The following is an 11,635-nucleotide window of genomic DNA, read 5'->3' on the forward strand; positions in this document are numbered from 1 at the left end:
TATATGTGATGATTAATGAGAACTGGTACTACCACAAAAAACATGAAAAACATAACATTAGTATGTAACAGTAACAGATGAAGGATTATGATACCATTGATGCATCTACTGGCAAAGTTGAATGACTGTTCCAATAATGGCGTCGATGCCTCTGGGCCTGGATGGGTGGTCACTAGTTTCAAGAAAAGAGCACCATCGGGATCAGAATCTATGAAAGGAAAGAAATTAAGGGTGTCCTACTGGTATTTTGAACCTGCTTTACAGGTAAAGAAATCTGATTTCATGTTGATTTAAAATTTTAAGTGGATACTTTTAAATGACTGTATATACTTGTATATACTTGCATACACATGAAAGTCATTTCTTTGAAAGCAATTTTGACTCCGAAGTCCACGTCCGGCTTACAGCTGCATACTACGCAAGAAATTTTTCTTGCTACACAACTTGCGACATTTAAGAGTATTTTCAATGCCAGTTTAATCAGTAACAAATCAACAAGAGTGATAGTTTAAATAGCAAAGTAAAAATACCAAGTGCATACTACTATAAAGTTAATCATGAAAATATATTTGATTTATCATTTTACAAATCTATTCGGGCTGAAACGATTCACTGAAATATCGATACTGTTCAATATAAACGCTCGATTCAATATTCAATTCATTGTCTTGATCTTCGGTTTGATAAGTTTTTTAAAATCGAGATCAGTAAAATACATCAGGCTTGACTTGATCTTATTATTTTAACATGTAAGAGGGACAAAATTGTGTCCGATAATGGTCAGACTGCTGTTAACCTCGAGTCTGACAAAAACATTTATAAGAAACTTAATCAGTTTAAACTACAGAGCCAACAACAGGCATCTTAGCATTCAGCGGTTTGGAAATAGTTTGCTATTAAAACTGTGACTAAATCTTCGTAATTACATTTTTCTTCAAATTTCTTCATTGATTTCTTCTATAAATTGTATCGTATTGAAAATATTGAATCGTGGCATTAGTATTTCAATATATGTATCGTATCGTGAAGGGGATGTATCATTTCAACTCTAAAATTTATTAAAGTTAATAGATATTACAAAGAACGAGCCCGACTTGTAACACATATTGGTATTCTGTATTTTGCAAATCAAAGTACCAAAGTACAGCAACAGTGCACTAGATATTCACAACAAGGATTGTACATTTGCAGTGTGGTTATGTTTGTTTTTTAAGTTTACCAGTGATACCCGTAAAACGGAGCGTGTGTCATTAAACAAACACAGACAACAGTATGATCATTATCAAACAAATTAAAGGGGCACATACAGGGCATCCTCACAAGTCAAGGGTTTATGTGGAGAGTATGTAATCACAAAACCTTGACTTGTGAGGATGCATACAGGGATGCCAAATATCTATTTATCTTATCATAGTTTAACTACAGTAATGAAATGATCATCCAATTATTTGACCAAATTTACTAGATCGATGGCTTAGAAAGAGATAACCGCATAATTAAAGACAGCTTGGGGTACCTATCATTTATGTTCAGAGTATATACAGTGAAAACTACATGTACCTAATCCGACACCTGTACACATAAAACATGTATATATTGCATGTAATACATGTACATAGTTACAGATTTCTACATACATGTGTAACGTAGGTGTTGAGAATTATCGTAATAAATATTCATAGCATTTTCCAACTGAACAGATTAATTTTAACAATTAAAGCATTGTTTGTATTGTAAATCTTATTTCTATTTTCTGAATTGGAGAATAAATTTAGTATTTAAATTACTACATAAAACTTTCTTGACAACATTCTTACCCAATTTTTTGGATAAAACTCCCACAAACTCTTCATCTAAGTCTTTACTGAGGACATGTTCTAGCATCTGAAGAAACTGTGCCTGTTTTTCTGTAGGTAGGGTCAGGGCGATCTTGGCAAAGACTCCAATATCTCCATTGGTTGGATGGAAGTAAGCCCCTATTAATGCCAGCAGTATCTGCAATAATATATTCACAATACTGAAAAGGTAAATCTTGAAAAATACCAGTACTCCTTGTATTTATATGATACTCAAATCTTAAACCTCTCTATAAGTAGAGGAGAGCATATATCATGATGTATATCTAAATGTAAAATTTAGATATGGGTTGATACCTCTACCATTCCCCATAAACTGCCAGGGCTTTTATTTGAAAGATCATATGTAGACAATTTAGGATCTGAAAAGTGATACATCAAGGTGGATCACCTCTACTCATGCTCATATAGACTGTATTCATGTTCCAGGTAGTCAAAATCAGTGTTCACAGCCTAGCTTTTTAACTCACTGGTCTACAGCACCAGTAACCATTCAAAGTTCCTGCTCCAATACCAGATTTGTCTGTCCTTCTGGTGACTCAAGACAAAATGTAGTGTAGTACTTCAATTTTACTTTCAAAAGATATCAAAATGCAAGTTTTGATTATTGATTTTAATTTATTTAGAATATTTAGAAACTTTAGACTGCGAGTCATCATCCTTTAATTGCTTTCTCTTAATTTTCTACAACATCAATTTCATCACTATCTAAAACATCATCTGGTATATGGTGGACATCTTGGGATGTAGGCATCCAAACTCGTTCTTAAAACAGTTTTCTGATGAAAGTCATTTCGATGCATTTGTTTTCAATTTGACCTTTAACCTGGTCTGTTATGTGTGAAGGTCTTACGGTGAGAAACGTGTATTGGCTGTATCTTTTACTTAGAACACAGAAATATGACATCACACATATCAATACCAAAAAATGTCACATGGTACACATATTTACAATAGTTCATACATGTACATGTAGTACCTTTATGTACATGAACAATGTTTTAGTTTTTCTGTTGTTTATTTCAGAGACAACTTTAAATTTTGAGATGAATTTTATTTAAGCTACTATCACAATTCCCTTTTACTTGCCTATTTTCATGCCACGCTCTGAATTAAATTTGTTAAAATTCACCGCACAGTACATATGGTCAGACCTATGATGGCTATCATGTATAATTATGACTTTTGATCCTTGTGTGTTGACATTGTTATTGGGGGATGTATAAATGTAATTTGACCTTTTGTTCCTGAATAGGCGAGTTTATCACTGATTTTCTAGTATGTATGGGATTTCGTTATACACATTTTGATGGCAGTATGTGGGGATGACAACATAATGAGGTGATAGTGTATTTAAAAATTATAAAATTTATGAAATTTTTCCAATGAAACTGATGTTATTGCATGTCATAGAAAGTGTTGACAGATGGACAGACAGCAATTACTAAAAGGCATTTATCAAATGGTGGGACCCTAATAAACAATCCTAAAAGGCATGCAACTTGTACTACCTTTGCAAGTTCAAACTCTAGTTTTTCTGCTGAAACGTCTGGGTGAAGAACTGCTGTAAAGTCTATGATGGAGCTCTCCCCAGTCAAGTTAGTGGCATAGATTCCTAATAGTACAAAGAGGATAGATATAAAATAGAAATTTACTTTATACTTTTAAAATTACATACAAACATTTTGACCCAAATCTACAACTAAATAAAACAATGAACAAATGCCAAAGATACTCATCCTGGGATGTAAATCTTAATTCTCTATTGAAAATACATTTTTCATGTAAATTCTATCATAACATAGATTCTTTCTTTGAGATATTGCACTGACAATTTTGAATACTTTCTTTCTTATCCTATAATAACCTGAATAACCCATTAAAATCCATTTACGTTTTGTTTGTTACAGCAGTCAGTTTGAAACATAATACAAAGTCATCCTGGGTGTGAAATGGATATCCATATTGGGACTTGGCTTCACCTTGTCCATTTCACACCCTGAATGACTCCATATCATGTCCCAAAACTTACTGTGTAGCTACTCAAAAAAGTTTTGAATCACCTGTCTATAGTTTAATACAGCAATGATAAAATATTACATAATATAAAAGTCAATTAAAGCGATGAATGCTGTTTAGTTTCATCCGAATCATTATTATCTAGACAACGTAATTTTATAGTGAACGTCACTTAAAAGTACCTGTAAGGTTAAAGTTAAGGTGGCTCATTACACAAAAAATTTATTTAATGGCAACTCATATGATGTATGATTTCAACACCAAAAGAGTAATACAAACTCTAGATTATCTTATATGAATATGTATATAACCTTCATTGTCATATGCAGAAAGATATGGAGCTGTTGGGATGCTGCAAACATTCATCCACTGGGACCTATCATGAAACATTTGCCTTCGCTATATGCCGCTGTGGTTCATCCTCATATGATCTATCTAGAACATTTGGGGTAGCTCAAAGCACAGTGTTAGAGAACTTCGAGCTAATGGTGAGATTTAACCCGAACAATTATGAAAGTGACAGGCCTAAGTCAAGACATCCAAACAAAATGCATCCATGACAAGGCAGGTTCAGCCATACAATTTCATTAAGAACACGCAGTAGATTAGCCAGGACTCTATATACTGATCTGAGAAATGGCATTGTAACATGTTTTTCTAATCCAACAATAATGAATCGTTTGCATGCAGGTAACCCGTGTTATATGTGTCGAGCAGTAAGGTTACCTTTGACACAACATCACTCACTGACATCTCCGTCTTTAATGGTGTAAACAATATTTGAGATGGAACCAAGCTCAGTGGACCACTGTGTGCTTTTTTGATGAAAGCAGAGTTAATTTGTGCGTCATTTCAATGATGGCATTTTGGAAATGGCCTCCAGTGTTTAAAATTTTGTTTAACAGTTGGATAATAATCAAATCCAGCCACAAACCATGGGAGATTCTTTTTATCACATATTTTATACTAAAAAACCTTTCCACAATACTGACCCAGTATATTCTGTTTTGTTTAACTCAATCCGAACTACATCGTAACATTATCATTACGCTGTTACAAATAGTTTGTTGGGAAATATAAATAGAAATGAATATTGACTGTCACAATGTTTAATTCATAAAAGATCATTCTTAAATGAGAAACGCATTTACATTTTAGAACGTTTTGCCCTGAAATTGTGTGATTATTCATGAATACTAGTATGTCAGTCATCCGAATCTGTGTCATAGATGACGCGCGGTCTTCGTTTAGATGTTCAATGTTGACAATGAATTTCCCACCAAGTATATCATCATTCAGAAAATTCTTATGTTTTCTGTGACATGGAGGGTCGTGGAGCTTTCATTGTTAGATATGCTTGTACATGTTTTTCTTACATCTGTATTTTAAAAAAGTGATGGAATTGTTTTGTGTGCAGTTGAATGTGGCATATCCCAGGTTCATTTGGTGCATGGAGATGGAAAGTTGATATCCACTAGATAAAGGGGTAAATATGTGATAAAAGATCCTAGAGTATTCACTTCCTAATGTGAACTGTTGGATTTTCTAACACGCAGAAAGATTTACACACTAAGTCATGATCAGTTATGACAAGGGTGGGTGGGGTGTTGTCAATAATTTCATTTTGAGTTTTAAGAAAAACAATTTCAGTTAATGTCACCTAATGTGGTTTTTTTCTTTCTTTCAATGCATTTTTGTTTCCTTGATCATTGAGAATATTTTATGATCGATATAAATCACGATCAGGGGGTGTATGCAACGCTGTGCTGCAGCCTGTTTCACTTTTTTGAGATGGTAACTAGGCTAGATAATGAAAATGACATCTGTACCACTTCCATCAATTTTTACAATTTTTGAGTAATTCTGTCACCCTGATTCGGTTCCTATTCACATTACATCATGCGGTGTAGGAACATCTACTTTGGGATATGAATAATTTATCATAATAGTGATATCCACTGGATAAAGGGGTAAATATGCAGGGATTTTTTTAAGGGTCTGTAGAGGACTGAAATTCGGCCCCATTCCCAATGCTGAAAAGCAGGTGTTTTTCCCAAAATAATGCCTAAAAATTCCAAAATGATAGATGCTTTGATGAGAATATGCCACAAGGGGCCATCCAACCTCAGTGCCACTCTGTTGCAAAAAATTTGTGACAGATTGTTCTCTGCCAAAGACTGGAAATTAAAGCTTGTTTAAGCCAGCCACATTGATAATAAAATTATATCAAACAGTTAACTTTTTGCTTGTTTTTCTTATTTATTTGTATGAAACAAATTTCCCAATTTCAATCAAATATCGCTATTTTCCCCAAACTTGAAGGCCCTGGTCCCTGGATTCAAGGGGTAAAAATATCCCTGATATGTGATAAATATATATATTATACACTTGTTATTGTTAACTTATTCAGTACATTTATTTTTTTTTTTTTTAAATTTAATGAAAGGAATTCTACATGATTCTAAACTTTTTGAGCAGTATATAACTATAATAGCATGCTCACTTGATTAATCAGTAACCATAGTAATTTACCTTCCAATGTTTCTCTAATCAGAGTGAAAATTGACTCCTTAGACAGTGGTGTATTACTGAAATTCTTTGAACAATCACTGTAAAAATAAAATATAGAAATATAAAATGTTCATTTTCTCAACTAAATTTTTATGATATATAACATTAATAACAAACAGCAAAAGACAATAAAGCTGCTTTTCTCAACATTTGCTGAAATCTTGCTCTCATCTTTCTTGCCATGTATCCAACACAAACACTGAGTGACCCTGAAGGTCTGACTGTACTTCAACCCTTTGTTTATAATCTCTGAGGATTTAACACTTACTGTCTTGAAATGAAGTCCAAAAAATCTGTTCCTGAGCTTACATCATTGATGCAAGTTATACTCCTATCTTCACAAAATGAATCAAGCTGAAAGCAAAATATAAATATCTATATCTCCTAGAATAACACAGCTTATATAAGAAATCAATTCAATTACAACTTATACCAATACATGTATCATCATATTAGAACTCCCATCCCTTCTCTAAAAGGACAAGGCAGGATAAGAGCCCCATGTAACCTCCACTTTCACTGAAATTTCAAAATATACTTAAAGGTACATACAAGTATGTGCCCCAATTTTCAGATTAGATTCTAATAAAGATATTAATACTATGGTGTTCTATGATAAAATGAAACAAAAAGCTCTTAAATATGCATACAAATATCTACGATTGTAGAGTTGTAAATGAAAATAGTTTCAATAGACAGCCTGTCTTTTTACACACTTTCTTTGCAAACTGAGCCCAGTACTGACCATGTGACTGTCTTATTAGTATACCATGTGCTAATTTCCCTATGGCTCAGCAGGTCAGTTTGTTCAAGATCAAGGTCACTACCAGACCAGACAACTGGAGAATGCTTTATCTCTTGAGATTTCATGCTTAGAAGGCTGATACACATTAACATGTATATAATCCCTATTGGGCTGTTTTTCACCACACAACTTTAATTCTTCCATGTGTAGTGCTATATACTGTGATTTGGGGGATAGGGGCATATATGCTTTAAACTTGGTGAGAATTCAGTAATTGTAGTGTTTTGTCAACTTACCCAAGCTACCAGAGCATCTCTTTTTCCTGGATCCATTTCCCCAAATAGGTGCCACTATGTCAAGCAAGTTAAAAACCAGTTACTTTGCCATAGCATTAAAACTGAAAGGAAAATAGGAAAATAGCATTGATTATTGTAGTCTTAATCTGTGGTTCTACAAAAATAAAAAATTTCACAGAAATTGAATGGTAAAGATATGTATAAAATGAAGGATCGGTAGAATTTAATATATACATGTTATGAATCTATCATCATGTATTACATGTTGAGCACATTGACAATGATATTATGCTGTATATAGTCATACCAATTTCATTTCATTTGTACATGTATAAAAGTATGGAAATCGTGGAAAAATAAAATTTCAACACACCATGAAGATACAAAATTCTCTCCTTGCTCCAGTGGGAGCCCTGTTGTGTTTCTTGAGAAGATTTCTTCAAAGACACCACCCTATCTTCACTTTTCCTAATCTAAATTACGTCCCCTTTGAAAGAGACATGCCCCTTCATTTGAACAAACTGAAATCCCTTTTACAAAATGATGAGTTGTGGTTAAGCTTTTGTTGAAGTTGGCCCACTGGTTCTAGAGGAGAAGTCAAAAATATAAAAAGTTACAGACAACAAACAAATTTCAGTCAGAAAATATTATGATGATGAGAGATAAAAATTCTGAGAGGTCCATTTTTAGTAAGCTCAAATTATATGTCCATGATCTTAATATCGATAGAGGAAGATACTCTCATATTCCAGAACTTGTTCAAGTACTATAGATGTGATAATGGATTAATACAGGATATCAGAACTAGAAAATTTTGGAACTCTTCAGAAAAAGAAGTTATGAAAATTATGCGTCACTTGGACAACTCTTGTAAATACAAATTAATGATTGCTAAAGATAACTTAGGCCATATTTAAAAATATGTTTGTTTCCGTCTCCCGACCCGAAATTTCAGAGAAGGATTGGTAGGTAGGTAAAAATTTTTTTTTTAGTCTGACAGCAGAATTTTATTTAGTATGAAATCCCATTGACCATTAACAAAGCCCAATACTAAAACATTATGAAACACATTATTCCATGTTTCCTCATCAAACTCATAAAGTTGATTCTTGTGTAAAGTTCTGCTTTGATTGCCAATTAGGGGAAGGTGTTGCTATTTCGGACAGTATTCCATGTATTTCAGAAATGCTCATTATCTAACATATTGTACATGTATAATGGTTGATTCGACAAACACTCAGTTTTCATTGGATTTTTTCTGCTCTTTATGCCACATATAGCATTTGAATAAAGTCAGGTAGAATGCTGTAACTACAGACAATTGTGTTATTTCAGACACATGGTATTATAACTTCAGACAGTTAGTAAATTTGGTTGCTGCTTTTTATTTTGTGGTAAATTCACTGGCATTTTATAGTTTTGTTTTTGCACATTAAATTAATTCATATATGTAATAATGATTTTAAGTTTGTTTATAATTTTTAATCATAAACCTATTGGTAGATCTAACTTTAGAAAACGTTTCAACGGGACTTGATTTTGCCGATCAAACAAAATTGATGCTGACATCCTTTACAAGGTCATTTATTTAAATCAACCAATCAGAGCTGAGTTACACATGCACATATAATATTAGATGTTTTACAGTTTGTAAATTTACCAAGTTCGGAAATAAGTTTAATTGAGAATACGTGGATATAATACTTCTAACTTACTGTCAAAAATTTCACACCTGTCAGAAATATCAACACTTTCCCCTACTGAAGAACACAACTTGCACACCCAGACACTCCAAAGTCTCTCGCTCCTCGTGTAGACAACATTTCTCCCATCACGATCTAGCAGACCACCTCTATTCGTATTATTTATTTTTTATTTTAGATTGAAACCAAGGAAGATATAGAAAATTTTAACCATTATAAGATATTGATTTGTACCTGAAATGACCCCAAAATTTTCAGGAAAAAAAAAAAACTTCGCCAGAATGACAGAATAAAAACTTTTGGGTCCGTGTGACTTTCTCAAACTCCGTCGGGCGAGGGGAAACAAACTATATTTTTATTTTGGCCTTAATTCTGATACAAAAATATCTGCCTGGTTTGAAAGTAATTTTTCAGAATGTTGCAAGTGAATACCCTAGTACCAAAAGCATGAGTTGTTGGATTAAATCTCTGATGTTTGGTAGCAGAGATAAAACCAAAAAAAAGTTAATAAAGTGAAAAGAAGCTAATAAATTTTCTTTATGCATGTGTGTGGCTATTTACTTATAAATAAAATCTATTTTTTCGCCTCATTAAAACAACTGACCACTATGAAAGGATATAGATGATCACAATTAATTTATGCATTCATTTCCAGACAGTACATGCAGCCCCCCCCCCCCCCCCCCCCCTCAACTTTCAAAATCGATGCTAAACTGTGCCTCAGCCTGAACTCACTATATCTGATACTAATTATAAATAACAAAGTGCTTGTCAACTGAGAGTTGCCCAAGTTAATGCAGAAAATGTATCTCATTGGGCAATTGGAGATGATATTCCATATTGAAGATGAATTCCATTTCCTTTTGAACTGTAGTGGTTATTGTAATGAAAGAAAGAAAAATTGAATCCATATCAACAAAATTTGATTCATGAATTTAAAACTTCCAAATAACACTTTTCTCTAGAAAAACATTAAAAAGTATTTCATCATTGAGTTATGAAATTCTTTAATTGACATAAATGTATGAAAATAAATTAATTGTGCAATGTCCATAGTAATTTTGTAACCTTATAAATACACCAATGTTCACTTTCAATGTTATTTATTCTATAGATGTGCTTTTTGCGCCAATATAATTTTTTCATGGGAACTTGCTTTTTGCTACAATGTGATTATTCAGCACTCACCTAGCAAAAATCAAACCTGTATATACTGTATATGAGAAAGAAAAAATTGAAGGTCTAGGAGTGAGTGATATAGTGATTGCTTTCTTGCTTCATTTCATGTTTAGTCGAAAACAGCATTGTCATCAATATACTTACCCATGTAACTCGTAAGAGCATGAGTGAAAGACAGGACTAATATCTTGCCTAATCTATAGATTCTTATTAGATTGTAAGTTGTTACATGTATGTCTGTAATAATGTATATGCGATAGTTATTTAATATTATATCTGCCACAATATAACGACTAGATCGACTTCATGCAATTAAAACTGTAAACACAGTTGATATATTTATTTTGTTCATATACAAATCCATATCAGCCTTCATTTTTTTCTGTATTATAATATTACACAGTAACCACCCTTACCACTTTCAGTGACAAATACAGCTGGAGGTCTATTTACGTGAAATTTACAGTTTACGATCTTCGAATTTGAGCGGTTGCCTCGTTTTGATTTTCGTCGACTGGAAGCGAAAATTTTTACAAAACGTAAAAAAGGGGGAATTATTAACATAAAAAATGTGTCCTAAAATTTCAAATCTACCTATATATTGGAGATTTGTTTTCTGGGTTTTTTTTTTTTTTAATAAATTCGATCTAAAATTCTAAAAGCTTTTGGATAAGTAAAGATTTTAACAAAACGAAAAATGTAGTCTGGTTCCCTACGTGAAGAGGACCAGACTATCACTCACTCGGCTGTCTCCGCATATCTCCGACGAGCTCGTCGGAGATTTACGGATATAGCCGAGCGTCTGGTTGCTTACTCGATGGTAATCGCCGAGGTGTAGCCTGGCCCCCTTTCCACAATAATAGTAGAAAGTGCACGAACGGCGTTGTGGGAAGGGGACCAGGCCTGGAGGTATAAAACTTTTTTGAGCAAGTTTTCATACTCGAACTCAACCCGGCCTGTGCTCTAAATCGCCCTCACACTCAAAAGTGAAGGTTATAAAATCTGATATGCTCAAGATTTTTTCGAGTATGCTGGAAGCTTGCTCAGAGTTGTACTCAAAACAAACATGGCTGAGTTTGAGTGTGAGTACGGTAAAAGTTTTATAACCTCCAGGCCAGACTGCATTCTTAGGTTCAGGACCCGCTCCCCTACACGAGTTGATTTAAAGTAGTGTCACCCTCCTGTGACGGCATAAGATTTTGCAAAATCATTGATTTATTTAGATTTATATGCATGATATTATCATAAATTTTGTTGGTGTCTTTT

The 11,635-nt window shown here is 33.4% G+C and overlaps 1 protein-coding gene across 5 annotated transcripts in view; it reads right to left on the minus strand.

The window, feature by feature from the left end:
* LOC125651592 (nuclear mitotic apparatus protein 1-like) overlaps window positions 1-10,885 on the minus strand; it is a 31,954-nt gene extending 21,069 nt beyond the window's left edge. Inside the window, exons 1-8 of one of the 5 annotated variants that reach the window (XM_056153035.1) lie at window positions 10,786-10,885; window positions 7,861-8,072; window positions 7,488-7,588; window positions 6,715-6,800; window positions 6,408-6,484; window positions 3,368-3,471; window positions 1,818-1,995; window positions 95-172 (exon numbers count right to left, since the gene is read on the minus strand). In XM_056153035.1, coding sequence (XP_056009010.1) covers window positions 95-172; window positions 1,818-1,995; window positions 3,368-3,471; window positions 6,408-6,484; window positions 6,715-6,800; window positions 7,488-7,523 — 559 coding nt within the window. In that variant the 5' untranslated portion in view covers window positions 7,524-7,588; window positions 7,861-8,072; window positions 10,786-10,885. Of the gene's footprint in view, window positions 1-94; window positions 209-1,817; window positions 1,996-3,367; window positions 3,472-6,407; window positions 6,485-6,714; window positions 6,801-7,487; window positions 7,589-7,860; window positions 8,073-10,785 lie in introns of all 5 variants that reach the window. The other 4 variants (XM_056153032.1, XM_048880252.2, XM_056153038.1 and 1 more) reach the window with 4 other exon arrangements.
* Between the last annotated feature and the right edge of the window lie 750 nt (window positions 10,886-11,635).

Source organism: Ostrea edulis, chromosome 1 (genome assembly GCF_947568905.1).
Source record: "Ostrea edulis chromosome 1, xbOstEdul1.1, whole genome shotgun sequence".
In the NCBI taxonomy this organism is placed as follows: domain Eukaryota; kingdom Metazoa; phylum Mollusca; class Bivalvia; order Ostreida; family Ostreidae; genus Ostrea; species Ostrea edulis.